This window comes from Meles meles, chromosome 3 (genome assembly GCF_922984935.1).
Source record: "Meles meles chromosome 3, mMelMel3.1 paternal haplotype, whole genome shotgun sequence".
Classification (NCBI taxonomy): Eukaryota; Metazoa; Chordata; class Mammalia; order Carnivora; family Mustelidae; genus Meles; species Meles meles.
The window spans coordinates 152,963,399-152,984,401 of NC_060068.1; the positions used below are offsets into that span (position 1 = coordinate 152,963,399).

The 21,003-nt window shown below is 37.3% G+C and overlaps 1 protein-coding gene across 3 annotated transcripts in view; it reads left to right on the forward strand.

Annotated features, from left to right (window-relative positions):
• The window catches only part of FYB1 (FYN binding protein 1), a 152,752-nt gene that overhangs the window by 105,813 nt on the left and 25,936 nt on the right, over window positions 1-21,003 (forward strand). For all 3 annotated transcript variants that reach the window (XM_046000368.1, XM_046000370.1, XM_046000369.1), the window contains exons 4-9: window positions 9,048-9,094; window positions 11,419-11,438; window positions 11,880-11,914; window positions 12,901-13,021; window positions 16,431-16,590; window positions 17,621-17,765. In XM_046000368.1, coding sequence (XP_045856324.1) covers window positions 9,048-9,094; window positions 11,419-11,438; window positions 11,880-11,914; window positions 12,901-13,021; window positions 16,431-16,590; window positions 17,621-17,765 — 528 coding nt within the window. The remainder of the gene's footprint in view (window positions 1-9,047; window positions 9,095-11,418; window positions 11,439-11,879; window positions 11,915-12,900; window positions 13,022-16,430; window positions 16,591-17,620; window positions 17,766-21,003) is intronic.

Here is a 21,003-nt window from a genome sequence, read left to right on the forward strand (position 1 = left end):
CACCTTAGGCCTACTGTATTATCCCTTTTCTGCAAGCCTACTTCCCAAAGTCCATTATGTTATGGTGGGAAATAAAAAGTTTTAGATGGAGGAAAGGATTTCAAGAACAGTCGTATAACCTATAATAAAAATTCATAAGGATGCTGGTCGATTTCTCAGCTTTTCAGTGAATTCTTGCAAAGTTGAAAAGGATCTTCCAACCAACTAGGCCCAAACTCTTACTTGTAACATTATTTTCATCAGAAAGTAGCAAAATCCACCAATTGTAATAAACTTTGACTCGTCCCTATTTCCATCTTATTAAGGACTCGTAATTAGAAAGGCAGATTCTCCTGAGAGTTCCTGACTCTACAAAATGTGTAAACTCTCAGAAGAAAATGAAGAGAAACAAGAGTCTTCTTGAATTATATTGTGTAGATGATAATTACAGAATCTAAAAGTCAATTGTCTGATGGAAAGAAGAGAGGGAATGAAAGCTAAGGGACATCTACAATTTTTTTTAAGTAAAAATGTGGTGTATAGTGAAAGACTTCCAGGCTCCCATCAGAAAGCTCAAGTAAATTCCAAAATGAAGAAATAGCTGGATTAGAAACTTTTTCCCAAGTAGGGGAAGCCATGTAAGACACGAAAAAGAAATGAGAGCAAAATGACTCTTGTTATTCAGGCTCAAAAGTTTATATTTCATGTGAGAGGGAAATTTATGGAGTAAACTTTAAGCACAATTGTGAGATATGGGTGTTCCTGTGCTTATCCTCATGCCCTCACCCTTCAAAACATGCGCATGGGTGTTTTCCACATGCCCCCTCTGCCATCCTGCAAATGCCTTTCCTCCCCTTTCCGGTCAGAGGCCACTCTCAGGTCGAGCTCTACTAGATTTTTTTTTTTTTACATTTACTCAAGAATTATGTTTTTTGAGCCACTACTTTGCGTTGTTGTAATAGTAGTTCAGGAAATATCAGCGAACAAAATAAAGATCCTTGCCCACCTAAAACAGGGGCAATAGATCCAATGAATAAAAATAATAAACAGGTAAAGAGGATAGTATGGTAGGAAATACCAAGTAGGAGAAAAGAGGGCAGAGTTAGGTGATGTAGTAGGAGGATGGGGTTGGGGATAGGGTGTTGCAGCTTTAAGAAAGGGGAGGGCAACTCCCTTTATAGGCAGTTATACTTAAGAAGACTCACGGAAGTGAGGGAGTTAAGCTTGCAGATGTCTTAAGCAAGACCATTCAGGGCAGAGAGAACAGATAGAACAAATGCCTAGAATGTTCAAGGACTAGGAATGGGGTAACAGCTGCTGAAGTAGAGTGAGCAAAGGAAGGAATAGCAGGGAAAGATTAGCTCACATAGGGTCTTGCTGGTCATAGTCCAGACTGTGTCTTCTCAGTGAAATGGTGACCACTAAAAAAAGGTTGAGCACAGCAGCAATGTTATGACTTATGTTTTATCGAGATCACTTTAACAGATACATGAAAAGAGACAGTAGGCAAATATCGCAACAGGGAAACTAGTCAGGGAGATAATGCAGAAATGCAAGCATGGTATACAGGTGGCTCTAACCAAGATGGTGGCGGTGGAGGTAGAGAGAAGCATCCAGACTCTGAATATACTTTGAAGGTAGAGACAACAGAATTTGGATTTGAGGTATGAAGAGAAACAGAGCTCAAAGACAGCTCCAGGGCTTCTGGCTTGAGCGACTATAACATAAGGATGATGTTTCCTTCAACTGAAATGGGAGAGGATGACGGTGAGCAAACTTGGGGCTAGAGAAGATCAGGAAGACATGGCTATGTTAAGCCTGAGGTGTCGTTTAAACATCTAAGTGGGGATATTGAGGCAGCAGTTGGGTATCAGGAGAGAAGAGTCTGGGAGAGAGTTCTGGTTTTAACATATAAATTTGGGAGTCAGAGGCCTGTATTCTCCACTTAGAATCACGAAACTGTTACAATCACCAAGGAAGGGAGTATAACTAGAAAGAAGAACCGAGCCCTGGGGTACTCCAACTCTACGAGGCCTGGGAGAAGAAAAATGAACAAAGGAGAGTAAAAAGGAACAAGCAATAAAATAGGAAGAAAACAAGAGTGTGGTGTCCTGGAAGCCAAGGAAAGATAGTATTCCCCCAGAAAAATGTAGTGATAACTGTGTCCCATGCTGCCGAAGGCCAAATAAGAGAGGTCATGGGGGTAGTCACGTGGAGGTCATGGGGGTGAGAATTCCTGGGCTTGGGAAGCAAGCCTGACTGAAGCAGCGTTAGAAGAGCAGGAAAGGAGAAGAACAGGAAAAAGTGATTGTAGACAACTCTTCCGAGGAGAAGTGGGGCAGTAACTGGGGGAAAATGGAATAGAGATTTTTTTTTTTAAAGATGGAAGAAATAACACTATGTTTGTATGCCGGAGAGAGAAATCCAGTGAAGAAAATTATAATGGTGGTGAGGGGAGAATTCCTGAAACAAGGACTAGAGTGAGTGGGAAGTCGTGTTCAGGTGAGGGACTGGCTTCCCAAAGGAATAAATAACTGAAAGGTTTACAGTCTTCCTGGGGATGTAGAGTCTGTATTGCTTGTGGCAAGAAAGTTAATTTTTAATTGGTATCAGGGAAGGAATTTCAGGAGATAGGATGGCCTCCCCAGAAGTCGGATGTAATAACATCATTCAGATCAGGATGCCTTAAGAAGGTAAAATGTTGGAGGCCGAGGAGTATCAGAAATAACCGTCTTAAAATAAAGTAGCTGAAGCCAGAGTTCTTTTATTTAAAATTGTACTGTTTCCCCACCTAGTGGTCAGAAGTCACTAGTTAAACGTTCTTTGCTGTGTTAGTCAGACATCAGACATGGGAAGAGAAACTGAAACGCGTCAAAGAGTTTATCACTATTAGTGTTGAGATCAACATCCTTCTCGGTGTAACTTGTTTCTTGGCACCACCTTTAAAAATTAATTATAATTTTAACAGTATAGCTGATTTTTCAAAGGAAAACAAAACCAATGGTTGAATATTTTGGTGTACAAAACAAACTCCATTGTTATTAATAGTAACGAGACAGGAAAAGTGAAGTAATAAGAAATAATAAATACTGGGAAATGACTAAGGTTGGAAAAGGGAAAAGTGGGACGATGCTTACCATGAGGTCATTCATAGTCAGCTTCAGATTCTGGGGGGCTCTTAAATTAGAGGAAAAGTAAGAATTTACCATTGTAATGCTCTTATTCATTAGAAGTGCTTAACGTTGTCTGGAATTTGAGACCTGCCCTATCTGATGCGCACTCCCGAGTGGCCTTACCTAACTCCACTTGGAAAAGCATTGGCTGAAACGAGTTTTATAGGTCCTCCTGCATTCAATACAGGAAGACATGTTCCAGAGAAAAGTTCACAGAGAAGTCATAAGATTCTATTCTCAGCAACAGCAGGTATAGAACCAAGTTTCGTGGGACGCTTAGATCCACCCTTCTTTAAAAAGCAAAAACAAAATACAACCCCGACAGTTAAAGTTATGAATAACAAAGAAGATATAAAGGTCAACAGCTTTACATCGTTAAAAGTCAGGAAATAGAGCTCTAATAGCTTTCTAAAAATGACAGTTGTAATATTGAGTTGAGTTCGCCTTCCCTATGTAATTCTGCACACCACTGTGTAAAAACAAAGAACTGGTGAAAGGTCCTCTTGAGCAGACACCCTGTTCTCAGAACTGATAAGCTTCTTTTTCTTCTCCTTGACCTGCTCCCTCTCCTTAGGTCTGTGTGACACGTGATTGGTTTCATAGCTTGCCTATATCTTTTTCTCAATGCCTGCAACACGTTTTTGTTGTTTTTTTTTTTTTTTTATTAACTGGTGACAGTTTAATCTCAGTTTATTATAATGCTCACCTATTTCTCTTCCTCATGTTTTCCCTGTTATTCTTCACTATCATTCTTACACCATTTGATATTTATTGAATGTTTTCATGTTATATATGGTGAATTCAGAGTTCTAAAAGTAAGCTAAGATTTATATGCTCTCATGTTGGGTCCATGAAAAAATGTATGCATCCAAACATTATCTACAAGCAATAAATGTTTTTTTATAAACACGCAGCCACATATGTATGAATGTGCTATGCAGATACTCTCCATTCTGCAATTATGTGTTATTCTTTCAAGTGTTTTAGGAAGTAGGGGCACCTGGGTGGTTCAGTGGGTTAAGCCTCTGCCTTTGGCTCAGGTCATGATCTCGGGGTCCTGAGATCGAGCCCCACATCGGGCTCCTTGCTCAGCAGGAGCTCTCTCTCTCTCCTTCTCTCTCTCTCTTTCTGCCTGCCTCTCTACCTACTTGTGATCTCTCTCTGTCAAATAAATAAATAAAATCTTTTTTAAAAAAAGGTGTTTTAGGAAGTAAACTACAAGTCTGGTAGTCTTTTTGACTAACATTCTTTTTCAAAAATGACCATAAACAAGTCACTTCAGTAACAAATGTTAATTTAGTTTCTTAGTATTGTTGGGACATAATTAATTCATCCAAAAAAAAAAAATCAAAGCCCTATACATGACTGGAATTATCCTAATAGCTTTCTAAAAATGACAGTCATAATAACAAATTAACTAACAAAGTGACAGTCTCTTTCTCATAGTCTCGTAGTAGGAAGGGAGCCCTGCAAGCAATTACTCTGTAATTATAGTGAAACAGAATAATCACTATAATGGAGCAAAGTATGACACATAGAAGAAGCAACTGCGTGGGCCTAGGGCGTTGGAGATGACTTCACAGAGAACGGAGTGTTCCAGGAGAGGCTTAAAGATTAAGAAGGGTCACAAACAGGAGAAAGATGATTCTAGGAAAGGAAAACACAGTGGGCCAGGCATGGAGAACAAGAAACAAAGCGTTCAGGGAGTGAGTCAATATTAATATGTGAAAAAAAGATGATACAAAAAAAAATGATATAAGAGGATATACAAAAAATAAAACTGTAGAAGAACAGGACTGAGGGGTGCCTGGGTGGATTGGTTGGTGAAGCATCTGCCTTCGGCTCAGGTCAGAGGCCTGGGGTTGAGTCCCGCATAGGGCTCCTTGCTCAGTGAGGAGCCTGCTTCTCCCTTTGCTTGCTTATTCCCTCTCTCTCCCTTCCTCTCTCTCTCTCTCTCTCTCTGACAAATAAATAAATAAAATCTTTAAAAAAAAAAAAAAGGAACAGGACTGGTCATAAGAACCTTGCATACCATGAAACAGGCTGTACATTTTATTCTGTAGGATGTCAGTTTATTTGACATCTAAGGTATTTACATCTTGTGTTTTTAATTAATATGTAATTTATTTAAGCTAGTAATGCAGAGGCCTAATTTATTTTAAGTACTTAAATTCACATAACTTGCCATCTTATTTATACATCTATTAATTTTTAATTGAAATAAGAATAGTTATTGTCAGTGGGATCTTTGATTAATGATTGGACAATATTCAGGTTAAATTCTTTTAAATGGATAGTTACATTTAAAAATTTAGTTTTAATTACCCCTTCCATGTTTTACATCGCCTCTGTAAATCTACATGTTGAATCTTTTAAGCCTTTCAAAAAGCTGACCGAACAGTAACTGCGCTAAGCAAAATCTTCCCCAAAACTTAAATGACTCATAAATCTATAAAGCATGTCCAATTCTCTTAAATATTCCAATTGTGTTTTCAATGAGATTCTTCTTATACCTCTTAAGAAGCACATTTATTTTGAAAAATTTTATTAAAGTCAGAAAGAATAGTGTAATGAGCCTCCATGTCCCCTGCACAAACTTGAACAATTACAAACTTACTGCCAATCTGGTTTCAATACCCCCACACACATCCCTCTTTCATATTATTTTCATACTAATACCACATAATTCTATTTATGAATGTTTTAGTAGGTATCCCTAAAAATTAGACTCTATATATTAATGTAAAAGTCAAGTCAAATTTTCAATTGTCAATGTTCAAATTTTCAATGGTCTCTTTTTTTTAAGTTTGTTTGAATAAGAATCCATATAAAGTCTACATATTTTCATTGGCTTATACATCTGCAATTCTCTTTCAAGCTATAATTCTACGCTCTCACTTTATTTATTTGTTTATTGCAATTTATTTGTGGAAGAAATCAAGTTGTTTGTGGGTATTGTAGTTAACCACAGCCTGGACTTTGCTGAGTGCTTCCCTATACTGCAGCTATGTGTTCCTCTTTCCTCTGTATTTCCTGTAAATTGGTAGTTGGAGGGAGAGGTGACTTAACCAAATTTAGTTCTAGTTGTTTTGGTAAGACTACTTCCTATGTGATGGTATATTCTTTTATCAGAAGCCTGTAATGTCAGGTTGAATCTCCTTTTTTGATGTGAACAGCCTTTGAGTCTCAACCTTAACACAGAGAATACATACTTTTCAACTAAACCAAAAAGTCTAACAAATTTTAAATTAGTTTGACTTATCTAACTGAATATTTGTTACTGTCACACATCTCTTAAATATTACCAATACTTAAAATATTAAACATAAGTATACACTCCCAATGATAGTAAAACTTTTTTCACAAATTTTTGTACCATGGGTTTGACTTCATTCATCATTACTGTATTTAACTCCAAATCTCTCAAGGACTAAAAAGATTTACTAAGGGATGTAAGTGTCTTTTTCTAACCAAGCTAATGAGTTGATTAATTGAGCTTTTACACTTGCCTAAATTAAAAGCTAAAGCATATATAGGTTAAATTTTAACATTTCAAATTTGTTTAGAAATAAGTTTATTAGATCAACAATTGATGACCGCATATGCTTACCATCCCAGGTGGAGACTGAAACATGTATGTCTATGACAGTTCTTCCTGAACCACAAGGGTACCTACTGAGGGTTTTCTTGTTTTTTGTTTTGTTTTTCTTTCTTTCTTTCTTTCTTTCTTTCTTTCTTTCTTTCTTTTTTTTTTTTTTTTTAGTCTAAGGAATAACAAGGTACTTCCAGCTTGCATTTTTCAAATAGGGTTAATTTTGCAACCAACATCTCTTGGGTTTAAGTAAGAGTCTTTCCTAATTCTTTAAGTGGCTTGAGTAGTGAACATGAGAGTGATATAATCATATTTTGCATTAGAGAGATCATTTTAGCATGATTATGGAGAAGGGATTGTAAGGGTGGAGAAGAGGGAGAACAATGCTCCTCACCAGAAGATGGGGCAGATGGCTACTGCAAGAGTCCGTGTTAGTGATAATATAATTCTGTCCTTGTGTTTATTAGGAAAGAGGAGAGTGATGGAGGGAGGAAGTGAATTATAGGAGACATTAAATATATGGAACTGACAGAGCATGATTAATTTAATGTGAAACTGAAGAAGAGTGAGAAGCAAGGATGACTTTGAGGCTTAGGTGGATATGGAACTGTGGTATCATTCACTAAGATAAGAAACTTAATTGGAAAAACGTGTTTATGCTTGGAAAAAAGAAAGAAGCCTCAGTTTCTGTGATATTAATATAGAACTGGTTGTGGGACATTCAAGTAAAGATGTGTATATATGAATCTGAAACTCAGAAGGGAGGCCTGCACTGGAGATGTCAATGGAAATCACCAACACTAAAAGAAAAACTGAAGCTGTGGGCATATATGAGACCATTCAGGGACAGATATAGAGTGGAAAAAGAAGGCAAGTCAAGACCAGAACACAAAGGAACATCATCACTTAAAGGGGAAGTCAAAGGGAAGTAAGCCCACCAAGCAAGTTGTGGGATGGTGGTCAGAAATGAGCCAGGAGAGATTTCTTACAGAAACAAAGGAGACTTTAGGAAGGCTAAAGGTCCAATACTGTTAAGGGCCACAAAATAATCACGTAACATGGAAGCTAAGAGGTGTCCAGTGGATTTGGTAAGTCCTTTAAGAGTAGTTTCAGCAAAGGACTGGCAGTAGAAGCCAGAGTATAGTTAAGAAGAATTGAGTGAAAGGAAAAGAAGTCAGGTCTGTGAGCACAGACAGCCTTCTCCACTTCGGCTGGGTAAAGGAGGATTATCTGTGGTAATGTGGAGGATTTAGAAAGGTAAAGAAAAGAGTTTGGCTTTTATGAATGAGAGTAGTTGGGCTAGGAGAAAAAAAAATGTGAGATATTTAGGAATGGGAGTTAAAGAAGAGGAGTAATAATAATATAAATAATATGGTGACAAACAAAAGAAGAAGAGAAGGGGGATACAACATTGATGATTTAGATAGAATTCAGAACACAGGTGGAAGGAACTTTGATAGAAGGTAAGGATAAGTTTGGGTTAAAGGAATATATTTTCTTAAGAGAGTTCACATCCAATAACTGCTATTTTATCAGTGAAATAAGAAACAAGGGCATCCTATTATAGGGGAGAGGAGAAGGACAGGAGGTTTGAAGAAACTGGTGGTTTTAAATAGCCATTGGGAAGGATGATGGGAGGGAAGGTTCACTAGGAAAAGATATATGAGATTATAGAATAGTGTTGAGTTGAGATTAAATGTCATTTGTAATATCCAGAATCAGTGAAATAGCAATTTTTTCCCAGCCATGTTAATCAACTTGAGTAGAAAAATAGAAAATATAGATGTTGCATCAATCATTAGGGATTTGTGGGCCGGGGTATTGATAACTGTTAAGAGCAGCTGGAGTAAAGTGGTTTGGAATGAAGCACCTTGGAGTCCAACCCACAAATGGCAGGAAAAAAGCCAGGTGGAGAACATCTGGAAAGACGGAATCAAGGTTTAGAACTAATTCTTTTGGTATCTAGATCATAAAACCAATCAAATGCCTTCAGAATCCTGGAATTGAAGCATTGATGCACTGCCATTTTAACAGAAAACATATTACTGCCCTGAAGCAATGAATTACTCTTATGCGTCTGCTATGAATATACAGAACTGTCCTCAAGGTCCCTGATTATCCATGTTTTTGCCTCAGTAGCAGCATTAATATGAGGCTAAGGCCCATTCTAACAACTTCTGAAGTTATAAATTGGAGCAGAGATTAAAGAAAAAAGAAATGATCCTTTTATTCTTTTTCATTTTTCATTGTAAGATGAGCATCTATTTGCTCCATTTTTATTTTCTCTTCTTTCCTGCTTTCAGAAGCCCTGTAAATGAAGAAAATCAAGATGGTGTGATGCACTCTGATGGTAAGGGGCAAAAGATGTTTTATTTATTTGTTAACTCAGATACAGAAATTTGAGTTAATCATTCTGATAAGGTCACTGTTGGGCTGTTGTCCTCACTGGTCCATGCAAGGTCCCTCTCCTGTTTTACTTATGTATGTATTCCCTTTTATCTCCATGACCCACTCGCTCTTTTCTCTTCATTTCCAACCAGAGACAAGTATTCTGATATATTTAATGTGTGTGTGTCTGTTTATACATATTCTTTGCATACTCTTAAAAGTATGTATATATTTCAATTTGCATAAACAGTACATTATATCTCACTCTACCCTTTTTTTTACACTCAGCATTATGTGTTTTAGGGGACCCACCATGTTGTTATATGTGTAGTTAATTTATTAACTACTTCACAGTACCCCACAGTATGTATCCTATGCATCTGCACTTTACTTCCAATTCCTTGGTACTTATAAATAATAATTCAGTGTATGTTCTTGTCCATATTCCCATATGGACCTCTGAGACACTTTCTCTAAAGTATATATCCAGTAGTGGAATGGCTGTTTGTAAGCTATGAAATATTCATTTTGACTGATTAGGACTAGAGTGTTCTCCAGGAAATCTGCATCTGTGTGTACGCCCATCAGCAGGGCATGAAAATTCCAAGATGCTTACTTTTCACCAATGCCTGGTATTATTCAGTTTTCCAATTTCAAGTCTTATATGTATAAAATGTTATCTCACTTTATTTTCATATTTCTGCTTCTACTGAGTCTGAGTACTTAGTTTGTGTATTAGCCTTTGCAATTTCCTCTTCTGTAACTTGCCCCTTCATATTTTTTGATCACTTTTGTCTCGGAGTTGATATCTTTCTGGTTGACTTGCAGGAGTTTGTGTGTATTTCAGATATTAATCTCAGTCAGTTGCAGACGCTGCCACTATCTTCTCTCATCCTGTTCATTGTCTGTTACCCTGAGCTGCCCTTCACTGAACAGAAATGAATTTTGATATAATCAAATTAATTATTACATTGTAACTTGTGTTTTTAAGTTTTAGTAAGAAGTCCTATCCCTAAGGGGCGCCTGGGTGGCTCAGTGGGTTAAAACCTCTGCCTTCGGCTCAGGTCATGATCTCGGGGTCCTGGGATCCAGCCCCTCATCGGGCTCTCTGCTCTGCGGAGAGCCTGCTTCCTCCTCTCTCTCTGCCTGCCTCTTTGCCTAGTTGTGATTTCTCTCTGTCAAATAAATAAAATATTAAAAAAAAAGAAGTCCTATCCCTACAAAATAAAAATATCTCCTCTTTTCTTCTATGAATTTCATCCCTGAAATCTGAGTCTTTGATGTCTTTGTAGTCCACCTTTGAGGAGTTAGTAGAAACCCAGATTTATTGCCTCATTTATGGAACTAGTTTTCCCATTATCATACTTTGAAATCCATAATTTTCTCAATATTTTGTAATGCCACCTTTGTACTACATCATGCGTCTATGTATGTATACCTGTGTATTTGTGTGTGTAATAACTGTGTATCTAAGAGTTTATGTAAATTCATGCATCTTTCTCTGAGCTCTATGCCCTATTCCACTGGTCTATGTGTTTCTATACCAACACCATACTGTTTTTATTATTATTACTCTAGATTATGTCTTCACATTGAATAATTATTTGATATCACTAAACACTTGAATTAGTAAGGTATCTTTTTTTTTGAGAGAGAGAGAGAATGAGGGTGAGCCAGGGAGAAGGGCAGAGGGAGAAAGAGAGAGAGAATCTTAAGCTTAAACCCCACATTGGGCCCAGCTTGGAACCCAGTGCGGGGCTTAACCTCACAACCCTGAGATCATGACCTGAGCTGAAACCAAGAGTAGGCCACTTAACCAACTGAGCCACCCAGGTGCCTCAGTAAAGTATCTTTAAAAAAAAAAAAAAAAAAAAAAAAAAACCTGAGTAACTAGATTTGCTTGCTACATAAATCTAAGTCCTTGGGAACAAGTTAGTCAAAACGTGCGAACTAGTAATTTTCTGACAATCCTTCCTTCCACACAAGGCTGTAAAACCATGTGTGTATGCCTTTCATAAAGAGGATAAAAAGTCTTCATTATTTTTTGGCCTTTGCATTATTTTATGAAAGCCAGTGAGATGATTTTATGGCTAAATTACAAGTATTGAAAAGGCCATAGTAAAGATCTAAGCCACATGTTCTATGTCGTACTTACATACCTTTGATAAAGCATACGTTCTGTTAAATTATGAACTGTTTTGAATATATTATGTCTAATAATTCTGTACTAAAGTGCTTTTTAATTAAAGTTTATTAAATTTTACTCTTTTTTTTTAAACCCTTTAGGTCCTGGAAATCTAGATGAGGTCAGTTTTTTTTTTCCCCCATTCTGATATCATACAACTTCACTCAAATACTTAACATGATTCATGTTCTATTGACATAAACCAACGAATGAAAACTGTTATGAGTAATAATGATATTTTTCCATTTATAATATTACTTCATCTAAAATGCTTGAGACATTAGACACCAATCATTACACTGACTCACAGGAATTTTGTAACACTGCACATAAACTTAAGTCTGGCTAGACATCTGAATTATATAGCAGAATATAAAATTAGATCTTTTTGTGCTAACTTTTCCAATCTATCTCTTGAAAGGAAAAGAAAATATTTGAAACAAGACGAACTTATATACACTTAAATTTATGCTTGTTTTACTAAGCATTTGATTGATGTAATGTGTGTATGTTCCCTTTTTGAGTAATTAAAATTAATCATTATTAATGTTTTCCTTGACAGGAACAAGACAGTGAAGGAGAAACATATGAAGACATGTATGAGTTTTATTTTTTACCATGATTTCATCCCTCTAAAATGAATATTATGATTTCTGTGAGGGAGAATGGATGGATATTGAACACAAAGGGGGCAAAGCTTTATTGTTCAAATAACTGACATATAATGATAACCTTTATTTCAATACAAAGGACTATTTTATTTATTTATTTATTTATTAGACTATTTGTCTAAGAATTTTATGGAGGACTCTTAAAAATGTTCTTCTGGAGAGGTCAGAGACCCACAGCTACTGGAAAGATTTCAGGCCAGGAATCTCTGAGGCAGGAATCTAGACTTCTTGCTCTCAGTGTGTCCTTGGGCAAATGGATTTATCTATTTATTATAACTTCCCCACCTAGACAGTGCTTCCCCTCGCAAGGTGCTATGAGAAATAATTTACCACAGCACCAGATGGCAAAGTTTCAACCTGCTGAAGCAGAAAGATGTTAAAAATAGTTTCAAAATGGGTTTCTGGATGGGCCAGGATGAAGAAATTTCTTGAAAAGTGAGGGGAAAGAGAAATAAATTTGTGAATTTATTTCATCTCTTTTTAAATTCAAATATCTTAATTTTCTCTACCTGGTTCTGGTACAGCCTTTCTGATGACAGTTTCTGAACTAAGCTTTGCATATATGTACATGTATATACCCTGTACCTGTGAGCACTTGAGAGAGAGAGAGAGAGATTAATTATATTCACACCGATACGCAGCAAGAACAGGACCTTTACAAGCCGTCTCTCCCACTAGCTAGCACAGGTTATGAGGGGAAGCAGAGCCTTTGGAAGGTATCCTTATTTGCATGCCTCCTACTGGATTTCAGAACCATCTCACTCACCCAGGAATTTTGACAATCCTTGGCTTCTTACCTTCATCTCTACTATCAGATACTGTCTTCTGTTGTGGGGAGAAACTCAGGATACATGAGCCATAACACATCAATGTTCGCAAATGCTGAAACAATGTAACAATTTGTATCCACAGAGAAACATCCAAAGAAAGAGAGAAAAAAAAGGAGAAGGAAGAAAAGAAGAGATTAGAGTTGGAGAAAAAGGAACAGAAGGAGCGAGAAAAGAAAGAACAAGAAATAAAGAAGAAATTTAAAGTAAGAGCTTGCTTGCCAGTGGGTTAAAAAAAAAAGAGTAATCTCTTTTTATAACTTTCATACAAAAGGGGCAGCATTCTTGAAAACTTACATGGTGGGAGAATTACTTCATTGTTGTTTCCTTAAAAAGTAACTACCTTCATAACAGTAATTATTTTGCCCCATATACTCTCTTATCTCTGCACTAAAAATGTAATAGGAAAAAGCCCAAATAAAATATGGTGACTTAAAATTAGTGGGCACCTAGGAAATTTTATGGTGATTGAGTGAATGAATACTCAGTTGCTCAAACCCATCTTGGCTCTCATCATTTCACATTTGATCTTGACCAATTTATGCTATGAGCTCGGAGCACACACATAGATATCCCTGTGGCAAGTATCACAATGGTGCAAGGGACACAAATGTGTCTGGATGACCCAGACCTGTCTCAGAATCAAGTTGCTATAATTACTCTAACTGCTGGTGTCTAGACCTGACTTAGATTTTTGCCTTTATTTTTAGCTTATGTACATGTTGACTTCTGACACCCACTTTTTCTCATCCCTCTTTTTCCACCTGGATTTCTGACTTCTCTCTTCTGTGATCTCTGATTTCTAATTGTATGACTCCTATTACTACCACTGCTACACTGGCAGGCTGTCTTCTCTTGGATACACCATCTTTGATGACATGGCCCATGAGGCGCAGTTCTGGTGTGTTAGCTATATTTAAGGTGATTATATGAATTATAGAACTATTCTTCATGATGAAAAAGGACTCATGTCAAGATTCCTTTAAATGTTTAATTCCTCTGGAACATTTAATGCATCATTTGAGTTATAAAAATTTGATTTCTAGGGGCGCCTGGGTGGCTCAGCGGGTTAAAGCCTCTGCCTTCAGCTCAGGTCATGATCCCAGGGTCCTGGGATCGAGCCTCGCACCGGGCTCTCTGCTTGGCTTCCTCCTCTCTCTCTCTCTGCCTGCCTCTCTGCCTACTTGTAATCTCTATCTGTCAAATAAATAAATCTTTAAAAAAAAATTTGATTTCTATATAACTCCCTGGGGTATTTATTATACTAAAACAAAGTTTCAACAGCATGGTGCAGGGGAAAAAAATAAAGCTTAGAGTCAATTGGACAGAGGTGGATTTAAATTCCAGCTGCCTGTGTGAGTTATGTGATTGCGGGCATATAATTAAATTTCTCTACACCTCAGATTCATATTCTTTTGTTTTGTTTTTATTCTTCAAAGTAAGAATAAATGATACCTCTCTGGGAAGTTTCTTGTGGAAGTCATTAAAATAATGTACATAAGACACTCTCTCTGCTAGGGTTCTCATTAAATTTTGAAAAAGCTTACTATATATAAGTAAAATTAAGAACAAAGCATGACTATTAAGACATTTTACTCATACAGATGTGTGGGTACCAATGTTCATATTTTTCAAATGACAAATATGAAAAATTAGGTGTTTTTTTTTAAAGATTTTATTTCTTTATTTGACAGATAGAGATCACAAGTAGGGAGAGAGGCAGGCAGAGAGAGAGAGAGGAGGAAGCAGGCTCCCTGCCAAGCAGAGAGCCCGATGCGGGGCTCGATCCCAGGACCCTGGGATCATGACCTGAGCGAAAGGCAGAGGCTTTAACCCACTGAGCCACCCAGGTGCCCCGAAAAATTAGTTTTTTAAACAAAAGTCTTCATAACACACTTCTGTGAAGGGACTTTGGAATTCTGAAGGAATTCTTGTGTTTCTTTTGGAGAAATCAATTTTGCATTATCTCAGTCATTCATTCAAATGTTTTTTAGTACGAAAAAAATAGGGTATAGAAATCTTACCACTAACTATGAACTCAAAGTTTTTGAGGACTAGGACTTAACAAGCTGTATTCCTTCCACAAAAATAAAAGATTAAAAGTTAGATGTTACAATTAAAGAAAATACGAAGAAAGAGTATTTCTGAGTATTCATTCACTCAAAATTAAGTCTATAGCATAAAATATTTTATGCTTTCAGCTTCTGAAATTCAGATTCATCTTAACATCACTGGCCTATCCTAATTTAAATTAAGTTTTTTCTCTCTTCGTGGTACATAAATGATGATATGTCACAATTCATAACATCATGAGTTCAAAAAAATGAGGCAGAACTTCAAAAATCACAGTGCGTATTTGCATATCAAAAGGTCCAAAACATTGTGTTGAAAAAGATACAAATTTAGGACTAGGAAATTAGGAGTTCAGGATTCGTGTTCTCAACTGGATTACAGTAGTTCCTCTTATTCACAGGTGATACATTGCCAGACCCCCAGTGGATGCCTGGAAACGTGGATAGTACTGAGCACTATATATACTATTGTTTTCTTTACATATATACGCCTGATGAATCTTAATTTATAATAAGGCCCAACGAGAGACTAATAATAACTAATAATAAAATAGAACAAATATAGCACTGTATTGTAATAAAAGTTATTGAATGTGGTCTGTCATTCTCAAAATATCTTATTGCACTGCACTCACCCATCTTACGATGCTGTGAGATGATGAAATTCCTATGTGATGAGATGGAATGAGGTGAATGGCCTTAGTGTTGTGACATAGCATTAGGCTACTATTGATCTGACAATAGGCCAGAAGGAGAATCATCTGTTTCTAGACCACAGTTGACCATGGCTAGCTAAAACCCCAGAAAATGTAACCACAGATCAGGGTGGGGCGGGGGAGGGGGTGGTTCTATATTCTTCTGCTATGAAGAAACCATGGTACTATCCAGGATATTTATTTCCAAAACTTCACATAATATTTGTTTGCTATTTTTCTTATTTACAAAGCTATTTCTGAAATGTTATCTTGTCTATAGCAGGTAATGTCTACTCTAAGTTTACAGATAGACAACACCACAAAGTTGGGGGGATAAAAAAAGAAAAGAAAGAAAATGCTTTTCCCACAAGTACTACCCACCACCACCACCTTACCACCCCTTTGCCGAAGTCTAAAGAGAACCATCGGAATAACTACACCATGTGGAAGATGGGAATAAACCTCCATCTACCCAGCAGACCACCAGCAAACCCCATAAACCCCATAGCACCCAGCACATATTGTCACACATAAGTGGTATTTAGTTATTAGTGACTTCCTCTGTAAGCCTTTCACAGGCTTCTAAGATCAACAGATCACTACCTCTCTCTTTTGGACCCCAAGCATGTGTTTACCTGTTCCTTGTGGGTCCCACCTCACCTCTATGATTTTCCCCCTCGCCCCTCTTAAAAGAACATTCATTGGGTATGACATTCATCCCCAGTTTATGTAAAGGTTGTAAATAGGCTGGTTGGCATGTCGTGGATGTTTTGTATTTCAAAGCTCTGTTCCTAAAAGATTTTCTGAATAGTAAGGAAGCCTGATGTGATTGTTCCCCCTCTTTGCAGCTAACAGGCCCTGTTCAAGTCATCCATCAGGCAACAGCTTGCTGTGATGTCAAAGGAGGAAAGAATGAACTGAGCTTCAAGCAAGGAGAGCAAATTGAAATAATCCGCATCACAGACAACCCTGAAGGAAAATGGCTGGGCAGAACGGCAAGGGGGTCATGTGAGTGCACATTTTCCTGTATCACTGGGCTCACCCATTCCCCTAACCCCCTCCCTTTTAAAACCCTCAGTTTGATTCCTGGAGCCCGTAGTTTCTCATGGTTCATCTCCCCCTCTGACTTCCCCTTCTTCATTTTTCCCTTCCTTCTCCCAATGTCCTCCATGCACTCCTTATTTTCCACAAATAAGTGAAACCATAAGATAATTGTCTTCTCTCTGTTTGATTTATTTCACTTAGCATAATCTCCTCCAGTTCCAATCATGTTGATGCAAATGTTGGGTATTCATCCTTTCTGATGGCTGAGTGCCATTCCATTGTATATATGGACCACATCTTCTTTATCCATTCTTCTGTTGAGGGGCATCTCCGCTCCTTCCACATTTTGGCTATTGTGGACATGGCTGCTATGAACATTGGGGTATTAAGGAGGACATGGACTGCTTGGAGCACTGGGTGTTACACACAAATAATGAATCATGGAACACTGCATCAAAAACAAATGATGTACTGTGTAGTGACTAACATGACATAATAAAAAATTATTAAATTTCTTATGATTTCAAAGTGTTAGGGTTTTTTTTAAGACAATATTAAATATGCACATTCTCTTGTTAGGAGTAGTTTAACAGGGCAGACAAAGATAGGGAAATTTAAAAGGACAGAGATAGCTCCAGCTTCACCTCATCTGTGTTATTGTTTTAGTGGGGGAATAACGCAAATATTTCTATGATTCCAGGGAGGAACGAAGGGCGTTCAGTTCCTCCTTGGTGTTAAATGGGGGTGGGGAGGAATGAATTATGTGAGTCACTGGAATCCTTAAAGTAGACCTGGCTTACCGCAAACCACGACGGCCTAAGTCTTTGACAAAGTCCAATGAAACGTGTCTACATTGGAAGTCTATAAATCAGATGTGTATGCAAGGAAATGAAGGGAAAATTTAAACAGCAAATGTGCAATGGATATCTCATTTACAAATGTGAGATATGGAAACTACAGTTACCTGACCATAAATCACTCCTCCTTTTGGTAGATGGCTACATTAGAACAACTGCTGTCCAGATTGACTATGATTCTCTGAAACGGAAGAAAACGTCTCTCGGTGTTCTTTCATCAAGACCTATTGAAGATGACCAGGAAGTCTACGATGATGTTGCAGAACAGGAGGATATTAGCAGGTACGTGAAAATACAAATTGTAAAAGAGCTCAGACTGTCGTCTTGTCAGAGATTATATATTTTAAGATCCTAGAATTGTACTTTGCGTTTTTCCAACTACTCACTATCACTAAATTACCATTTACAATCACAGATATTTCAGTCTGAGTGAAAGGTCATTTGAAACCCCATAGTCTCATATTTAACTCTTGAGCTATATGTATCAAAAACTACTTAACAAATAATAGGCCATTTGCCAGATCTTGCCAAATGCATTGTGATTCCGTAACACAGTTTTATAATATTCATTCTCATTTGATCTTAGGGTTATGCCTAAAGAAATATGATTTTGCAAAATATGGAGCATGGGATAAAATTCAGCTCAAAAAATATAAAAATTTTTGCTCTAAAATCTGAGCCTAAATATATTTGTTGTTCTTGTTTGGAAACATAACAGATAACAGAAAGAAGATTGCTTTTTTTTTTAATTAATTAATTTATTTTTTTCAGCATAACAGTATTCATTGTTTTTGTACAATACCCAGTGCTCCATGCAATACGTGCCCTCCTATTACCCACTACCTGGTTCCCCACCTCCCACCCCCACCCCTTCAAAACCCTCAGGTTGTTTTTCAGAGTCCATAGTAGAAGATTGCTTTTTAATACAATTCTACTTTGCTTTTACAGGTAAAAAAGTAGTTCAGTTCTCTATGATCCCTGGTAATCAATGAAGGGTCCAATTTTCTTTCCATGGACCATTCATTCCACCAGATTGGAATGACTTTCCCTGTAGGAGTCACAGGAACATTTTTCTGGAGTAGAGGAGACAGGATAAGACATCCTTTCTGGAGGAGATGGGAGGGGAGTGTTGCCATTTTCTCCCATATACCTTTCCTTTCCATCTTTGCCTTCTAAGTCTTCTGCTTCCTTTCTTCATCCCTTCTTTTCTATCTCTTTTTTCCAGCTCTGATCCTCCTTGTCCCTTCTTCTCTTTCTTGCTTTTCCATTTTCCTTCTCCTTTCATTCCTTCCTTCCTCTAATATCTCCCTTTCTTCGGTAAAGCCATAACCCCTTCAAGTTGACAGAAAAGAGGATGAAAATCTCCAGCCCAGTTAGGAATCCTGTGTCCATTTTGCAGAACTGGGAAACATCCACTATGATCTCAAAACATATAATCTATGCTAGATCTTCACTTAGGTAAAAATGGGGTCTGCTTCTTTCGTAACTTAAATTTCAAAGAAAAAAATTACTTCAATTATCAAGCATTTTTAAATATAAAATGATCAGTAATAATATACTTATAAAATGCATAAAGAATTCAGTTTCCTTCCTGCAGTTGTTCCCTTCATGTCATCAGTTAAGGTTGTTGTGTTGCTTTCTGGCAGCTTTGTCTTTCTAAATAGCCAGCAATGCCTTCTTGTCATGTTTTGATATATGTTGCATAATTTATGGTAAATTTAATAAATATGCCATAAATTATCCAACATATACCAATATATGCAATGTATGCACTGGCGTTTACAGAGCATAAATTGGCTTTAGTAATCAGAAATGCTCTCTGACCTAGTTTGAGAGTCTATAAATGCCAGTTTTGAGGTCAAAGTTTTAAAAGGCCATATTCTGAGATTCACAGAATTTTCTGTACATGAGTATGTCATTCTGCCTACCTTCACGGTCTATACTTTACGTTTCATGTTTTATTTATCTTAAAAAGTGTTTTTTTTCTCTTATTTTGAGATTAAAGAACTCCAGGAATATTAATACATACATATTATGATGCACATACACAAGAAAAAAGGAATAAATCCACGGAAAGGAGTGACATTCCTAAAATGTCGCATAATTTAGTCGTACTAGGGAACTACTTCCCAAAACTAATACTATTACCTTACCTTTTTCATTGTATGGAGTCCATAGATACTGCGACTCTAGAAGATACACTCTAATTAGTAAGCATGTAGCAGAAAAATAATCTATTTCATGAAATGGAGTTGGAGAAGGAGTATGGTTTTCATGTTCAGTATCTTAAACAAATATAGCACCACAATACTTAATAGCATGTATGTCAATCTTATGGATATTTAATGAGAAAATGAAAACAGAAGTTTGGTCAGGGATTTTTTGGTTTTTTGTTTTGGGGTTTTTTTTGTTTTTGGGTTTGGTTTTTTTGAAGCTACAGCTGCTGCCGGCAGAGATCTCACAACAGAACAGGCTTTGTCCTTAGTAGAACAAGGAAAGATGCTGAGCCCAGTCGGCAGCTTGCCCTGGCAAGAGTAGGAGAAAGCACCATCCTGTCCTTCCCCTTCTCCAGATGCCCCCTGGGTCCTTGCACGCTTCACCTGCTCTTTCCCTCTCTCTCTAGGGTAGGGGGAGCTGACTGCTCAGTTCAGACTCTTTGAGCAGGCAGGAGGTTTAATGTTATAGATCCTGACAGCTCTCCTTCTCCCTTTGTTCTCAACTAAAGCAATTTCTGTAATAAATATGAGACGTTGAAGAAAAAAGGAAATTATACATGCAAATAGTTCATCACATAACACACTTTACTTCTCTGAATGGTCACCAAACTTCTTCCCTCCCTCCTTGCCTTCCTTTCTCTTTTCTGGCATATTCCTCTCTTAACCGCCACTTCATCTGGTAAATGCTTTGTGTTCCGAACAGACCATTTTAAGAAGTTGAAGAAATGCTCTAAAAATAAAATAATGTGTGGCAGCTCTGCTCCTGATTATTAAAACTCTGTTCTTTGGGAATTGGTATGAGTATCTCCAAGATGAAATGTATTTGCCAGGAGTGGCAGTCAACCAAAATTATAATTTTTCACATAATCCTAACTGCTTGTTTCACACTCAAAGAGAGGTGTCAGACAAAATGAATGTGAAAATGGTATGTAAGCAAGTAGAGAACATACTTAAACGTCATGAAAAATCAATTCCTTATTTACAGATGAGGACATTTATAGCATGTTTTTCGGCAAGGTTCCATTAACACGGTATGTTTTATTTCTAAATTAACCACAGATGTGTGTCAGGCCCATTTCTTTTATTCTGACTTCAAGGTGGAGGAATCAGATATGAGTGTATAATTGATACTGCAGGACTGTAATGTCCGACCAGTATCTGTCGCTGGCGGATTATCCAAGGGCAAAAATGGTGGTTACCGGGGGTGCAGCCAAGGGAAGATACGACAATATTATAGAGGAAGGCAGGAGGCTGAGGCTCTTCTGTCAGCTCTCCTGTTAATTAAACGTAGGTTTGGTCACGTC